The sequence below is a fragment of the Mesocricetus auratus genome, unplaced genomic scaffold (assembly GCF_017639785.1).
Source record: "Mesocricetus auratus isolate SY011 unplaced genomic scaffold, BCM_Maur_2.0 Super-Scaffold_100007, whole genome shotgun sequence".
Taxonomy (NCBI): Eukaryota; Metazoa; Chordata; class Mammalia; order Rodentia; family Cricetidae; genus Mesocricetus; species Mesocricetus auratus.
The window spans coordinates 83,486,699-83,504,838 of record NW_024429191.1 but is presented as its reverse complement, the minus strand read 5'-3'; the positions used below and the strand labels follow the sequence as shown (position 1 = coordinate 83,504,838).

At 40.2% G+C, this 18,140-nt stretch overlaps 1 protein-coding gene across 1 annotated transcript in view; it reads right to left on the bottom strand.

Annotated features, from left to right (window-relative positions):
- Positions 1–18,140, bottom strand: part of Map3k3 (mitogen-activated protein kinase kinase kinase 3) — a 73,251-nt gene that overhangs the window by 33,189 nt on the left and 21,922 nt on the right. The window contains exons 3-5 of the mRNA XM_040749926.1: positions 14,529–14,569; positions 8,975–9,074; positions 2,333–2,446 (exon numbers count right to left, since the gene is read on the bottom strand). Coding sequence (XP_040605860.1) covers positions 2,333–2,446; positions 8,975–9,074; positions 14,529–14,569 — 255 coding nt within the window. The remainder of the gene's footprint in view (positions 1–2,332; positions 2,447–8,974; positions 9,075–14,528; positions 14,570–18,140) is intronic.

Below are 18,140 nucleotides of genomic sequence, written 5' to 3'. Positions count from 1 at the left end.
CCATGCCTACCTGCCTGCCGCCATGCTCCCCACCATGATGATAATGAACTCATCTCTGAAACTGTAAGCAGGCTCCCCATTAAATGCTTTCTTTTATAAGAGTTACCTTGGTCCAGAGACAGACACCCACAGCTAAACACCGAAATGAACTCCTGGAACCCAGTGACAGAGATGGAGGAGTGATGAGCAACGGGTGAAGACTGTGCTGGTGAAACCCACGAAGACAGCTGACTGGACAAGGGGGAGCTCTGAGAGGCCAACAGGGGACTAATCCAGACTCCATGAATGTAGTGTCAGTGAGGAGGCCTCAGAAATCTCTGGGGCCTTGGGTAGTAGATCAGTGTTTACCATGGTGTACGAATGAACTTTGGGAGCCATTCCACATGGAGGAATGCTCTCTCAGCTTGGACACATGGAGAAGGGCCTAGGTCCTGCCCTGGATGAAATGACAGACTCTGGAGATCCTCCAAAGAAGGGCCTCACCTTCCCTGGGGAATGATGTGAGGATTGGGTTGGGGGTTGGGGGGGGCGGTGGAGGGACAAGGGAGGAAGTGTGGGAGAGGGAGCTGGGATTGACATGTGAAGCATGCATGTTTCTAATTTAAATAAAAACATATATTAAGCCGGGCGGTGGTGGCGCACGCCTTTAATCCCAGCACTCGGGAGGCAGAGGCAGGTGGATCTTTGTGCGTTCGAGGCCAGGCTGGACCGATAGCCTCCGAAACAATACAGAGAAACCCTGTCTCGTAAAAACCAAAAAAAAAAAAAAAAAAAAGAAAGAAAGAAAGAAAAAAAAACATATATTAAGGGGGGAAAAAAAGAGTTGCCTTGGTCGTGATGTCTGTTCACAGCAATAGATCAGGAACTAACCTAGATGCTAGGCTAGATTGGCTGACTGAGTATAAATGCAGGGCCTCCCAAATGCTAGGCAAGTGTTGTATCACTAAGACACATCCATAGCTGCCTTAGGCTTCACTTAGATCTTAGCTGATAGACTAGTAAGGAATGACACTAAAGAACAGGTGAGTAACTTGAAGAAACAAATGAAATGGTACATATCTACTTTGGAATATTTCCCCAACATATCCAGACAAAGAATACATTTGAGATTAAGAAAATCTCTCTTTGCCATGTGGTGGCACATGCTTTTAGTCCCAGCACTCAGGATAAAGAGCATGTGGATCTCTGAGTTCAAGGCCAGGCTGGTCTACATAGTGAGTTCCAGACAGCCAGATTTCATATATATGTGAGGCTAGGGAAATGGTCCAGTAGTTAAGAGCACTTGCTGCTCTTGCAGAGGACTTGTATTCAGTTTCAAACACATACATGGCAGCTTATAATTATCCACAATTCCAGTTCTAGGAATCCATGTCCTCTTTTAACTTACATATACCCAGATATGCATGAATGTGGTCTACATACATACATGGAGCCAAAACACTCATACACATAAAGTAAATCTAAATTAATAAATGGAGCCTGGTGTAGTGGTACCTTTAATCCCATCACTCAGGAGTCAGAGGTAGGCAGGTCTCTTGAATTCTAGGCCAGCCAGGGCTACATAGTGAGACTACCTCAAAAAACAAGACAAAAACAAAACAGCAGCATAAGGGCCAGCCCGCCTAAATTATTCTGGTATGCTATGTCCATCCTTCTCATAACCATTCTGTCTACTGTCTTCAAATGTAAAGAAAAGAAAGAGTACTAAGAAACCTTCCAGAACATGCATCTGCAGTGATGGCAAACCGGTCAAGATCGAAAGCATGCTCACAAAATGAGTGCCCTAAGGAAACATTCACTAGAGGAAACTGTACCAGAGGTAATTCCCAGACATTTGGTAAAGCAGTCACTTTAAGTTGGCAAACTGCAAGAAGCCCTCCAGCCTACAGCCATTTTTTCCAGTGAACAGAAGTAAAAGTATATTTCTCAAATATGTCTCAAGGCAAGGTAAAGTTACTGAGTTGTGGGAGTTGGGTTCAAAAAGCATGTGAGTCTCAAATTCTTGACAGCCAATCCTTATAGCTAACTAACACTACACAAATATTTCTTATTTGGATTAAAATCTAATCAAAGGACTGTGTGTGTGTGTGTGTGTATTTTTTTCTCCTTTCTCATGAAATGTTTCTCTCTCCCAAATGCTGTTAGTCAAATAATCTTTGTTGTAACTGACTCTAATAATCTGGCTCCCAGTGAAATTAAATGGTCACTGATGGGGCTGGACTGAATGTCATATTCTTATTTTGGCAGTGGCTAAGAAACACAAAATCCTGTCAAGTAAATAAGGCAACACTGAAGGAACTTAAGCTTTGTCTTCAGTGACAGGGCTACTTACATGGTTTCTGTCTTGGGATAACAGTAGTATTCGAAGGCTTTTCATGCTTGAGCTTCTATCCAAAATGTCAATTGCTTTATCGAGATCATCTTGGTTTTTCAACAGGATGGAGAGCTACAATAACAGGACACAGAAAACACAAAATACAAATCTATCTTAATATTTTAGTTTGCAAAAACTAAAAATGTTTACAGAAAAACAATCTCATTGGATCCTATAAGGTCTTAAGAGATGCTGCTGAAAACATAAGGTTTGTTTTCTCTCAGTGTGCAATAATTCCTAAACAGATTTAGAGAGTTGTGCATTCATCAGTTCTTTTCAGTCTTAAAATGGTGTCATCACTTATCTCTTATATCCATTTATAGTACATCCCCCTTCCCACTACCAGTACCAGGCAGTCACCAGCATATTTTCTATCTCTACAGATTTGTACTTTCATATATATGATTCACTTTTTTTTGAGACAGTGTCTCTCTATGTAGTCCTCTTGTCTCACTTTGTAGACCAGGCTGGCCTTGAACTCACCGAGATCTTTCTGCCTTTGCCTCGAGTGCTAGAACTGAAGGCATTTCACCACCATGTCAGATCTCTTTGTTTTAAAACTTTATTTTATGCATTTATGTGGGCCCAAATGTATGTATCTATGTATCACATGCATGCAGGTGCCTATGGAGATCAGAAACATACATTGGATCCTCTGGAACTGGAATTACAGACAGTAACTGCTTGTGAGCTGCTTGATGTGGGTACTGAGAACTGAACCTGAGTCCTCTGCAAGAGCAAGTAGTCTTATCTGCTGAGCCACCCCTATGGTCCCTTGATTCAAGTCTTTATTTTTTAAAGAGTGGGTTTTTTTTTTGTTGTTGTTGTTGTTTTTTGATTTTTCAAGATAGGGTTTCTCTGTATTGTTTTGGAGGCTGTCCTGGAACTCACTCTGTAGACCAGGCTGGCCTCGAACTTACAGAGATCGGCCTGCCTCTGCCTCCCAGTGCTGGGATTAAAGGCGTGCACCACTAACGCCCAAGCAAGTGTATTTAATTTTTTAGTATGTATACATGTTTTGCTTGCATAGATACAGGTGTGTCTCATGTGTGCCTGGTACTTATGGAGGTCAGAAGAAGGAGTCAGATTCCCTGAAACTAGAATTCTGGATACTTGTGAGTCACCAAGTGGTTCTGAGAACCAAATCTGTACTCTCCAGCCCCTCAATTCAATTTTTAAAGTTTTAGTCTTAAGCCAGAGACAATGGCATACACCTATTATGCCAGTACTCAGAAGGCTGAGGTATGAGTATTTCAAGCTTGAGGCCAGTCTGTCTGGGGTACATAATGCTTTCCTTTATAAGAGTTATAAGGTGTCTCTTCACAGCAACTGAAACCCTAACACAGCAGTGCTTAGTATTATATAATACTTAAAGTAAAAGCCAGGACTAGAACTGGAAAACAACCTCCTCTGTTCCCAGCCCATGTAATTACTGAGAAGATATCTGAGAATGCAGATAGCCCTCATTTACTGTTACACGCAGAGGACATTATGAGTACTAAGACGGGTCTATGTTTGATGTATGTGAATGCACATTTGTGAGTTTGGGTGTGCACACACCACAGTGCATTTGTGGAGGTTAGAAGACAACCTCAGATCCCAGTGTTCACCTTCTACCTGGTTTCAAATAATCTCTTTGTTTTTGCCACTGCATAAGCTAGACAGATTACCCACTATGAACATCTAGGGGTTTTTTTGTCTCTGACTTCCATCTCACTGTAGGAGCACTGGGACAGATATATACTATAGTGTCTGGTTTTTGCAGGGGTTCTCTGGATTTGAACTCAGATCTTCATACTTGGCCATCAAGTGCTTTACCCACCGAGCCATCTCTCTAGCCTAAGTACTTAATATTAAAGATGCAAAAATATGCTTTGCCTAGGACCTAGCAAATGTGAGAACTTATATGTGTATGCTAAAAACAAAACTGAAGCAAAAGCCCAACTTATTCAGGTCCTAACTTAAAGAGATAAGAACTCTAAATTCCACATTGAAATAAACAAATAATCAGTACTAAATTTAAAATAAAACCTCAAAACTATTCACTGGATGGAAGAATGCTTTATAATTCATATCACATTGCAGAAAAGTTCCTTCCTGAGAAACAGAAATAACAGGACTAGTATGTAGTTCAGTTGGTAGTGTGCACACCTAGCATTTAAGAAAGCACTACATTCAAGCCCCAGCACTGGGATGTACACATAAAATCCCAGCCCTTGGGAGGTGGAGGCAGGTAAATCCGAAATTTGAGGCCAGCCTGAGCTCCATGAAATTGGAAAGAAAGAAACAGAAAGACAGATGGACGGACACACACACACAGAGAGAGAGAGAGAGAGAGAGAGAGAGAGAGAGAGAGAGAGAGAGAGAGAGAGAGAGAGAGAGAGAAAGAAAGAGAGGGGAGAGAGAGAGAGGGGAGAGAGAGAGAGAGAGAGAGAGAGACAGAGACAGAGACAGAGACAGTCTGGGAGGGGGTAGTATAAAGCAATAACTGGAACAAGCATGTGAACTTCTAAAAAACTTTTGCCATTGTATGAATCTAGTACATAGACTATATAAGAACTCTTACAATTCAACAATAAAGGCTCAACTTTTAAAATAAGCAAAGGATTTAAATAGATAATTGTCCAAAGACAATGTACACATGGCCAACAAGCACAAGAAAAGATGCTCAACATCACTAGTCATTAGGGAAATGCCAATCAAAACCACATGTCACAGCATTTCACATGTACTAGAAGGGCTATCAGAAAGGGGAAATGGAATATGTTGGCACACACTGTAATCCCAGCACTCAGGATAGTAGCTCAGAGACAGAGTGCTTCCCTGGCATGCAGAGACTGGGAAAAGGGAGAAAGAAGGTGCAGGAAATAATGGTAGGGTCGGCAGAACAATTTCAGTTCTCATATATTGTTGGTAGGACTATTTTAATGGTATAGACATCACAAAAAAAACTTGGGAAGTTAAAAACTTGCTGTACCTCTAGCAATTCTACTCCTATATATATGTAACAACTGAAAACACATGTTCATATAAAACCTTATTCACAAATGTTCATAATCACCAAAAACTTAAAGTAACTTGATGGATACATAAAAGGTGGTATATACAGCTAGGTGATCATGATGCAAGCCTTTAATCTCAGCACTTGGGAGACAGAGGCAGGCGGATCTCTTGAGTTCAAGGCCAGCCTGGTCTACAGAGCCAATTCTAGGACAGACAGGGATACACAGAGAAACCCTATCTTGAAAAAAAATCAGAAATAATAAATAAAGTGGTATATATCCATATAACTGAATTTTTATTATTCAGTCACAAAGACTAATAAAGTACTGATGCAAGCTACAATATGAAAACACAGGCTTTGTGGAAGAAGTCAGGCACAAAGGCTCTATATTGTATGATTCTACTTACATGAAATATTCAGAATAAGCAAATGGAAAGATACTGAGATTAGTTAAGTGGCAACTAAAATATGGGGAGAGAAGAAACTGGGCAATGACCCATAATGGGTCATTAGAAGATGAACTACTTTGAAATTAGCTGGTAGTTTGGGCTGTATAGCTCTATGAATTCAATATAAACCCCAATGAATCTTAAAGTTCTGGGTTGAACTTTAAGATAAATATACTATCTTATTATATTATTACAAAATGTATATTAAACTATAATGAATTTCTTACTGGGTATTCTAAAATCCTGATAAGCAGTTTAAAGGGAGAAAAGAAAGGAATTGAAGGTTGTTTTTAGCTCTGGCTGTCCTTGGACTCCCAATGTAGATCAGGCTGTCCTCAAACTCACAGAGATCCTCCTCCTCTGTTCTTGAGTGTTGATTTTTAAAGGTGTAGGTGGAACACCACACCCAGCAGAATTGAGGTATTTAAAATTAACAAAACACAGCCAGGCAGTGGTGATACACAACTTTAATCCCATAACTCTGGAGGCAGAGGTAGGCTGATCTCTGAGTTTGAGGCCAGTTTGGTCTGCAGAGTGAGTTCCAGAATAGCCAGATAGAGATAGAGATAGAGAAACCCTGTCTCAAAAAACAACAACAAAAGTGATCAACTCCAAATCACTGACCTAAGTAAATGTAAAAGAACATGTACTAATGTAATTAATAGGAATTCTTGATAAATGTCTTTAGAATTAGTATCTACATAAATAAATAATAACATTTTGAGTAGTCATTTTGTTGTCAAGAATGGGGGTGGTGATGGTATGGTAGCATACGTGGGAAACAGAAGCAGAAGGATTTGCAGAGTGAATTCCACACCAGCCAGAGCAGCATTAACAAAAGAGAGAAGGAAGGGGAAAGAGTTTGAAAAGAACTGGAATTCTTGAATGCATGTGTGTATGTGCATATTGTGGTGGGGTGTACTTCACATAAATATGGAGGTAGAAGTGGATGCTAAAATCTTCCCCAGTTGCTCTCCATTTTATTTTTGAGACAGTTTCTCACAGAGCCTGAGCTCACTGATTTCAATAGATTGGCAGGCTACCAAGCCCCAGGGATCTCCTGGTTCTGCCTTCCTAGTCCCAGGCCTTTTAATGGGTATTGGGGAATCTAAACTTAGGGTCTCATACTTGCAGGGCAAGCAGTTTGCTAACCAAGCCATCTCCCCAGCCTTTGATTCGTTTTGTTGTTTCTGTTTTTAGTTTTTTGAGACAGGGTTTTTCCATATATCCCTGTCTGCCCCAGAACTCACTCTGTAGACCAGATTCTTTTTTTTTTCTTTTTAAGATTTTATTATTTATTATGTATACAGTGTTCTACCTGCATGCTGTTTGCCTGCACACCAGAAGAGGGCACCAGACCTCATTACAGACGGTTGTGGGCCACCATGTGGTTGCTGGGAATTGAACTCAGGACCTCTGGAAGAGCAGTCAGTGCTCTTAACCGCTGAGCCATCTCTCCAGCCCTGTATATCAAATTCTTAATGGAAAAATAACAGAAAGGAAAAAAGTACCAAGTCATCTACAGAGTTCTTTGTTTCTTCCCTGCTGATGAGTTCAGCAATGTGAACTCCAGCGTCTCATGTAATGAGATTCAATCTCCTTTTTAAGGAGATTCATATACTAGATGGAAAATGTCTTAGTTTACGTGCCTTAAAATATTTGCATATATTTTTTATAAACTATAGTTAGTGATTTACTTACCAAATATGCCATATTTCAAAAATTTACCCTAAAAAATAAAAAATAAAAAAAACCCTAAAGATCACTGGGTATGGTGGTGCATGTCACTTGTAATGCCAGTACTAAAGAGGCAAAAGGGCCAGCATGGGCTACTTAACAAAATCTTGTCTAAAGAAACCAAAGCCTTTAGCACCTAAGGCCAGGTGTGAGTACATACCTGTAACCCCAGCACACAGGAGCCTGAAGCAGAAAGAACATGATTCAAAGATAGTTTTGGCTTTATATTCAGACTCTCTTAAAACAAAAACAAGCACGGCGGTGGCAGCGCATGCCTTTAATACCAGCAGAGGCAGGCAGATCTCTGTGAATTCAAGACCACTCTGGTCTACAAGAGCTAGTTCCAGGACAGTCGCCAAAGCCACCGAGAAACCCTGCCTCGAAAAACCAAACCAAAACAACAACAAAAAAAACTTTACATACATACACAGACATCTCAGCAACCACCAATTTAGAGACTAAAACTACAGAGAAAATGTCTAATTTGTTACCAAATACAAAACTACACAGTAAGAGGGTTAAGAATGTGGCTCAGGGGTAAAGTACTTGCATGGCAGACTCAAGTCAATTGTCTCCAACATTTTCCCCTAAAGATATGTGCTTTCCATTATATAAGCATAAACACGTTGTCTTTCAGACCAATAGACCGTTAGCCTAAACCAATTGTACCCTTTATTAAGAGCTAGAAAAGGGCTGGAGAGATGGCTCAGAGGTTAAGAGCACTGCCTGTTCTTCCAGAGGTCCTGAGTTCAATTCCCAGCAACCACATGGTGGCTCACAACCATCTACAATTCAATCTGGTGTCCTCTTCTGGCGTGTAGGCAGAAAAGTGTATATGTAATAAATAAATAAATAAATCTTAAAAAAAAAAGAGCTAGAAAAATACAGTAATATTCAAAAGAATTTCTTCCTAGGTGAAATTTGAAACAGGAATAAATAAAGACTATCGGGGAAAGGAATAGAATAGTTAATCAATGGATTAGATGCTAACTTTTAAAACAAACTACAATTAGAATTAGACTCTGAGAGAAGATCCTAACCTTTATGAACATAATAGATGATCTATCCCATAGTTCTTTACACCTTCCCAACTTCTGTTGAAATTTCCACTTTTGTTAAGATTGTGCTGAGGAAAACAACAGCAAAAACCTATTACAAACAAAGCCTTGGCTCTGGTACTTTATCTTATCCCACTATGGGATAAAATGTTACTAAATAAGGAGAATACAAGTAGCTACATAATTTCTCTTTTAGTAAATAAAAATCACAGTTGTTGCAGTTAATAAAGAGGCTCCAGAAACAGAAAACCTGAAGATGATATTAAAGAAGCAAACTAAAAAGTTTTCAGTCAAGAAGTGTAAAAACTGCACATGGCTACCCCCCTTGGTCTTTCCCATCCATCCTTCTTACCTCATTATTCATGTAATGTAAATCAAGAGGCTGCCCAAATACTGTCGTCACCTTGTGCTCCACATCTTCATATCTCACAGGCCGGCTGAATGCTATAATTCTAAAAGAGAGCAAGAGTATTGGTTAACATATATTTAAAATTTAGAAAGTGTCTTAGTTACTTTTCTATTGCTGAGAAGAGACACCATAACCAAACAACTCACAAAAGAAAGCATTTAATTGGAGGCTTGCTTACAGTTTCAGAGAGTGAGTCCACGACCCCCATGGTGGTGGGGCAGGCAGGCAAGCATGGTGATGAAACAGTAGCTGAGAGCTTTTATCTCTCATCCACAAGCAGCAGAGAGAGACTGGGTCTGCTGTGGGCTTTTGAAACCCCCAAAGCCCTAGTGGCACACCTCCTCCAACCCACACTTCCTAATTGTTCCTAAACAGCCCAACCAGAAATCAAACACTCAATACATAAGCTGATGGGGTGCATTCACATTCAAATAACCACAGAAAGTAATTTTGCTGTCACATTTGTCTTCTTGGACTGGAGATAAAGCTAAGTGATAAAGCACTTGCCCTGACAACAAATATTTAAACTCCTATCCAAAGTGGTAGTGCATACTTTTAATCCTAGCACCTAGAAGGCAGTAGACCTCCGTAGAGGGCAGCCTGGTCTACAAACAAAATAAGAGGCCAGCCAGGACTTAATGGTAGTGAGGGCTTGTCTCAAGCAAACAACCCCAAAACCAAAAACAACAACAAAAAACTGCTAATGAAAAAATAAAACATCAATGAAATTAAACCACAAAAATGAAGAAAATCTATAAAAGCTGGGATTCATTAAAATTTTTAATTTAAGGAAATTTAGAAGGTATAGGGCTAGAGAAATGTCTCTGTAGTTAAGTGCACTACTTACTCTTCCAGAAGAACCAGGTTTGATTTCTAATACCCACCCACATTATGGCTCACAAAGGTCTATAACTTCAGTTCTGCTGGATCCAACACTACCTTCTGGCCTGTATGGTCATTCAGCATACAAGTGGTGCACAGATACACAAGCAGGCAAAACACCCATACAAATAAAATAAAACAAAATAAAATTTAACTTGAAAAATTAAAGCTGGGATTTGTGGCACGTTTATCAGCATTTAAGAGGCTGGAGCAACAGCTGGAGCAGGATCGGCAGTTAGGAGCACTGGTTGATCTTCCAGAGGACCCAGGTTCAATTCTTAGCATCTACAAGGCAGCTCAAAACTGTCTCTAACTCCAGTTCCAGGGGTGCCAACACCCTCATACAGACACATGAAGGCAAAACACTAATGCACTTAAAATAAAAATAAATAAATAGTTTTTAAAAAGAGAGGCTGAGGCAGGAGGATCTCAAGTCCTAGGTTGGCCTTGGATACAAAGTTAGGTCAATACCTGCCTGAGTAATACAGTGAGATCTTGTGTCAACTCCCACTCCCTTGAAAGAAAGAAAGAAAAAGAGAGGGAGGGAAGAAGAGAAAAATAAGTAAGAAAAAGGCAAAGGCCAATATGATGGCTCACATCTGTGATCCTAGCGCTCAGGAAGCTGAGGCAAAACATCCAAGAGTTCAAGGCCAGCTTCAGCTACAAATAAGAATGCTCTGAATGGGGCAGGGGAGAGAGACAAACAAAAAGCAACAACATAAAACCAAAACACAAAAACCAGCCAAACAAAACCCAGGAAGATGAAGAAAATGAAAGAAGCAAACAAAAACCAATAGGAAAGTAGAAATAAGTGAAAGCTACAACAATGTACAGAGACTGCTATGAATGGCTTGTGCATTCTCATTATGCCCAGGTAAGGCAAGTCAGACTAGTGGTAGAGTAGACACTCAACCATAGCCTCTATACTTCTTGCCTTCTTCCAAGCTGACCAGAGACCATTTTCACATATTAAATGTGCCTGCAGAGTGAGAAGTGGTATAATCAGAAGAAACAAAGCTCACAAAAGAGAAGGCTGTAATTCAGGAGGTTTTAATAAAATCTAACCAGATAATTTCTTTCATGTTCTTCTATGCTAGGTATCAATGAGCAGTATAAAAAGCCTTTCTCATCTAGAATTTATATTCAATATGGTAGCCACTAGCCACATGTGACCATTAATTTAAAATTAAAATACGTTCAAAATTGGCTCCTTGCTGGGCATAGTGGTGCATGCCTTTAATTTCAGTACTTCAGAGGCAAGGCCAGGTGGAAGAGTTTGAGACCAACCTGGTCTCCAAGATAGCCAGAGAGACCCTGTCTCAACAAACAAACAAACAAACAAACAATCCCAACAACAAAAATAACAACAAAAAATTTGGTTTCTCAGTCTCATCAGCCACATATCACATGTAGTTAGTAGTCACTGTAATAGATAATGCAGATAAAGAATATTTTCATGATAGCTGTAAGTTCTGATGAACAATTTTGATAGAATATTAATGTAATCATAATCTGTTCTTTGGAAATTACATAGACATTTCAAATGTCTCCACTAGGAAATCTATCTATACTATAATAATCCCCGTATTTTTTTTCCTCTCTCAGATCAATCCTCCCAAATAGTACTGCTAGGTGCTGTATATTTGGGCTCTCTAGATGGAGGAACTACCTGTTACCTTTGGAGAGAAACATTCTCCTTCAATGCCCAAGGGTAAATCACATTCCTCTTATTAGCGCCTTAGCAAAAGTCGAAAAGGGGCCAATATTTCCATAAACACCTTTGCGTATCAATGTGTACATGGTGCCTGAGCTGGAACTGGAGCTAGGATGCTAGCTACTATGTGGGTGCTGGGACTCAAACTCTGGGTCTTCTGGAAGAACAGGCAGTGTTCTTCATCTCTCTAGTCTCATTATTAGGGAGATATTCCTCCCACAGTTCTGGAAAGCAATCAAGTTCAGAGATAAATTCTTCTGTATCAGCTGGGCTATGAGACAGTCAATCATCCTAAACTACTTGAAAGTCTGGTCATGATCAAAAACCATGACTGTCCAGAGTCAGTAAGAACTAGGTTTCTGTCATCAGACTGCCTAACAGACCTTAGGCCAGTGCTTAATTTTGTCTTACTGCCATGGTTTTCAGAGGGAAACAGTCTCTCTTCTGAAATGGGAGTCTACATATGAAAGTGAACACCTAGACAAATGGGATGAGTCACTAACTCTTTCATCTTCTCTGTAAATTCCAATTTCACAAGGGCCTACATTTATAAAGACACTGAGCTGGAGAGATAGTTCAATAGTTAGAGCACTGGCTGTTTTTCCAGAGGACCCAGAGTTTGATTACCAGCACCCACATAGTAGCCAAACATCCTAGCTCCAGTTCAAGGGGATACAATACCCTCTTCTGGCCTCCTCAGGCACCAAGTACATAGGTGATGCAGACATACATGCAGGCAAAACACTGACATACATAAGATTAAAAAATAATAATAAAAGAAGGAAAAATACTACTTCCCTGTAAAAACTAAAAGTCCACAAAGACTCTATTTACAAAATCATGAAAGATAGCCTGGCGTTGGTGGCGCACGTCTTTAATCCCAGCACTCGGGAGGCAGAGGCAGGCGGATCTCTGTGAGTTCTACAGAGTGAGTTCCAGGACAGCCTCCAAAACAATACAGAGAAACCCTGTCTCGAAAAACAACAAAAACAAAAACAAAAAAAAAAAAATCATGAAAGATGAAATACATGAAACTTGTGCTCACTTTGGCAGCACATATACTAAAATTGGAAAGAAATACATGAAACTAGAGATGTCTGGCACATCTTAAGTTTTGCTGATTGTTAGTAACTCTCAAGTCCTCAGTTGTATACATAGCACACAAACAATGAAATGCCATAAAAAGCAACTCCATAAAAAACATGTAAATTTTTCAAAACTTTGATAGCAGCATTTGCAGGGCTTCAGAAGGCCATTCCTGTCTGACTACCTTAAATACTTGTGGTTTCCATCTGGCAGGCAGCTTCTCTGAAATCAAACACATACACTTTCACAGTTTAAGTCTCCTTACGGAAACTGCACACCACTTTGGGAACAGGGAATTCAGAGACCATAACTGCATAATTAAACTCCAACACAACTGAGCTTTTGATTCCGTATCTACCTCTGAAAAGTCTCTGGTGCTCCAAGTTTGGTCATTCCTGAAAAATACAGTCAGGTCAGAAAATAGAAAGCGCCAACGATGAAGTGGAATTTAACTTCCTTGCTTCTGGCAGGGCACAGGGTATGCAATTGGGGGACGGGGCTCAGATCTCTGTGGTGATAGTTTGTTTATGATCTAACAAATAAAACTTGCCTGAAGGTCAGAGTGCAAAGCTAGCCACACTAGTTAGCCATAGAGGCCAGGCAGTGGTGGCACACACCTTTAATCCCAGAACTCCGGAGACTGGCAGAGGAATCTTTGTTAGTTCAAGATCACCTGGGGCTACACAAAATTGATCCAGTCTAAAAGAGAAACAGAGTGATCCCAGCACTTGGAATAACACACCTTTAATCCCAGCACTAAGGAGGTGGAGACAGGAAGGGATATGGCTGGGCAGAGAGAGTAATATAAGGCGGGAGGAGACAGGAGCCCAGGGCAGTCTGAGCAGCCGTCAGTCTGAAGCAGTCTGAGGATGCAGTCTGAGGAGCAGTGCAGTCTGAGGAGGCAGTCTGAGGACAGGATCTCCCCTTCAGTCTGAGGTAGAGGTAAGAGCTCTAGTGACTGGCTGATTTGCCCCTCTGATCTTTCAGCTTTCCCCCTTTAATATCTGATCTGGTTTTTATTATTGAGAACAAAGAGAATTCATGCTACAGCTCTTCCCTCCTTCAGGTTAGAACAGGAACCCTGGCTCTGCAGACTATTGTTTCCACAGTACTTTGACCAGGAAGCTCTTTCAACCTTGTATGTTTCTCTGACAATGGGTCTTTTTGAGGGACAACAGCAACTATCCATCTCCTTTGGAGCTGGCTTCAAAGTGGGCTGAAAAGCATCAGTTGCAGAAAACTCTCAGAATAAAGAAAAAGAGTAAGTTACTGTAGCAGGGCTCTGTAACCTTCTTGTGGGGATGTTGTTTACTCCTCTGTGGTGGTTTGAATGAGAATCTCCCTCCCTATAGACTCTTGTTTGAATACTGGATCCCCATTGGTGCAACTGTATGGGAAAGATTAGGAAGTGTGGCCTTGCTGGACAAGCTGTCACTGGGGGGAAGGGGGACGACACTTTGAGGTTTCAAAATACTCCCACCATTTCTCCTTACCTCTCTCCACCAGCAGCTGTTTCTATTACCATGCCTTTACTCCCCTATTGTGGATTCTAACCTTCTGAAACTGTAAGCCCAATTAAACTTTCTTTTACAAGTTGCTTCCATCATGCTGTTTTATCACAGCAATAGAAAAGTAACTAAGGAAATACACAAAGGAAAGGAGAAACTTTTCACAAGATGATTATAACTAAAATAATGATTTAAAAAGTTAATTAAAAAGAAAAGGTTTTATTACTAGAGGTAGTTTTCTGAGCTTGGTGCTTTCTCAGGACTTCAGCATACATTAACAAAACTACTTTATTAGAAGGCAACTTACCGTCTCTCCCCATTGTGTTCAAACTTGATTCTGACGTCACTCTGTCAAAGGGAATAACAGATAGGTTAGAGAGTTCTCTTAAGTTTCCAGTAAGCCATGGATAATCCTTTAGGCATTGTGCAAACATTACCATTAATTAAACACCTAATGCCTCCTGATCCAGTTTCTCTGCCGAGAAAGACCATTCTTTTCTTCAAACTTGAAAATTCTGCTTTAATCTCACCCCTTTTTTCCTTCAAAAATTTTTCATACAATATATTTTGATCATGTTTTCCCCTCCCCCAGCCCCTCCTAGAACTTCCCCACCAAATTTGTATTCTTTCTTACTCTTTCAAAAGGGAACAAACAGACAGACAGACAGAACCACTGTGGTGGTTGAACCCAGAATGGCCTCCATAGACTAATGTGTGAATGCTTGGTTCTTAGTTAGTAGAACTATTTGGGGAGGATTAGACAGGATGGCCTTGTTGGAGGAGCTGTGTCACTGAGGGTGGGCTTTGAGGTTTCAAAAGGCCATGCCAGGCCTAGTCTGTTTTTCTGACTATCTCTTTCTCTCTGCCTGCTGCCTAAGGATGAGGATGTAGCTCTCATGCTCCAGCACCATGGACTAACCCTGTGAAACTGTAAGCAAGACCCCAATTAAATGCTTTCTGCTTCTCATCCTCCTTTTGTTTTGTTTCTTGAGACAGAATTTCTCTATGTAGCCCTGCTGCCCTGCAGCTCACTCTGTAGCCCAGGGTGACCTTGTATTCAGAGATGGGACTCCTCTGCTTCCCAAGCACTGGGACTAAAAGTGTGTACCACTGCGCAGCAAAAAATTCTCTGTAAGAGTCGCCTTGGTCTCTTCACAACAATAGAACACTAAGGCACTGACAAAAACACAAAAATGAAAATAAAAAAAAACAAAAACAAAATCAGTAAAACAAAAAAAAAAGACAAAATGAAACAAAAAGTTCACACACACACAAAGTTCAATTTGTGTTGGTCAACTACTCCTGGGCATGAGGCCTGCCCTGGAGTGTGGCTGATATACCCAGTGACATTCCATTAGAAAAGCACTGATCTTCACTTTGTCAACAGGTTTTTAATTATGACTTTGTGTATATATTTATATGTGATATGTGCACATGAGTGTGGCTGTGTTTGGAGGCCAAGGGCATGGATCTTCCTGGAGCTAGTGTGGTGATATATTGTTTAAGATCTAATAAAGCTTGCCTGGAGTTCAGAATGCAAAGCTAGCCACAGCCATTGAGGCCAGTGGTGGTACACACCTTTAATCCCAGCAGCCATACTACTTAGCCATTGAAGATGGGCAGTGGTGGTACATGCCTTTAATACCAGCACTAGAGACTAAGACAGAAGCAGGGTCTTAGAGCTGGCATTCGGTCTTAGGCAGTCTCCAGCCACCCTGAGGACAGGATCTTCCCAGCCTTGGTAGAGGGTTTTGTAACAAAATTCCTAAGTGGCCACTCCTGGTTGGTTGCTATGCCCTGACATAATAGCTTTCTAGTTTTATACATCCTCTATTTCTACAAACGGCTCTGGATTTCTCTCACTATTGCTTCCTGACCATGATAACTTTACTTCTTGGGGCTAGAAAGATGGCTCAGTGGTTAAGGAGTATTCAAGTTTGATTCTCAGTACCCACATCACACAGCTCACAATTCCAGCTCTAGGAGATGCATTTAATCTCAGGTATATACATGCACATATACACATAAATAATAATAAAAACACTGTTCCTTTTTGGCTGATACAGCTAAATAGAACAAGAAATCTTGCTGCTGATTTTTCTAGTTACAAATAGTGTCAGGTTATTTATTATATCTGTGTCTGTGTTTACATCTGCAGAATAAGGCTAAACACATCTTGCAGAGTTGCTATGACAACTAAATGAGATATTAGGAAAATATCTGACATGAAGTAGACAAGCAATAAATGTTTTTGCTCTATAGCTGCTGCTGTTGTTACAGCTATCATTGATTTCCCACAATCCTCCCAAGGTTAACCCAGTTGGGATAAAGTAGGAAACTGCACAAATAACCTTATTTATTATTCCTACTTGATCCAAAGTGGCTTTCTCAGGTAGCCTATAAATTCTGGAAGAACAGGATAATTTACCTTGTTTCTGTATACCCATGCCAAGCAAAGGAATGGCATATTGTATGTGTGGTTAACAACATTTGTTAAATGGATGAATGAATTTAAGAACAAAAAGGAATGTAAATGTCAGAAATGAGAAGCAAGCTGAGTGCAGTGGTATAGCCTACTGTCCCAGCTAGTTACAAACGTCTTGAGGGAGTCTGAAAATGACAGGAAAAGAAAAGAGATATCAAAGAAGAAAAGACCAGGCATAGAATTTTAAAAGAAATATTGTCAGGAAATCAGTAAATAACAGATGGAGAGAAATAGGTCACAATCAATTAGTGAAAATTATACCAAGAAAGACAAATTAGATCTAGAAGTGGCTTAGAAGAAAGAAGGGTTTAGGAATCTAAAGATGAGGAACATACAAAAGTGAGACAACACAGCAGAAAAGGAAGGGAGTATGCATAAAGGACTCCCTTTTCCCAGGAATTACGAGGCTAGAATTCCTTTTCAGTCCTTGAAATGGAATACTGGTTCTAATATGCACCCTAAAAATTAACATTATATGTTAAACATTGTTATATGTTTAGACTTTTAAAGTAAAATATTAATACTTCAAAAATAGTAACTGAATGTAAATCTCTTTAATGTGTGACCTAAGGCATGCACCACTATCACTCAGCTAACATCACAGATTTATTTATGAAAACAGTTTTAACTCCATATACTCCCAGTGTCTTTCAAAGGCCCGAAGGAGCGTCCTATAGGGTCTCCAGACCATACTTTAAAAATCACTAAATTATAATAAACGAGTATCAGAGCCAGAGAGATGATTCAAGGACCAGTGAGATGGCTCAGCTGGTAAAGGTACCTGCTGCTAAATCTAAGAACAATCCTAGGACTGACATGGTGGAGAGAAAAGAACCAGTTCTCAAAAGCTGCCCTCTGATCTTAGCATATATAATTTGGCATACACATACACACAGAATATACTAAGATAAATAAAATTTCTTGAAATTATGGCTTAAAGCATAGTAAAAGTCCTCATTCTTCAACTAGGACAACACTGTATTTAGATACATCTACAAGAACCTTTACAGGACTAAAGGAACTAATGTATTCCAGAGAAGGCCATAACTCAAGCACTGTTCTATGTTAAATTTGTGCGAGAGGGAATTGAACTTTTACTCCAAACCCCAAATCACCCCCACTGAAGTATAACCAAGCCCACGGCTTGTAAAACAGTATATAAAAACATGACTTTTCTGATGCCATGATAGCCATTCTAGAACAGGATGCAGGAGCCCATGTATATCATTGTATACCCAGATCGGCCAAGTTCCCAAAGCTGAGTTTCTTCTGTCTGGCTGGTCATAACAAACCACAAAAAAGGAAAACGCAGGTAAAGATAACTGTTCATCTCCTTCACATTCTCTGAAGCATCTCAGCTCGAAGCCCAGTCTCCTCTGACTTCTCTGGCTTGGTTCTAGCCTAAAGGACTTGACAGCACTTTAACCACTTCTG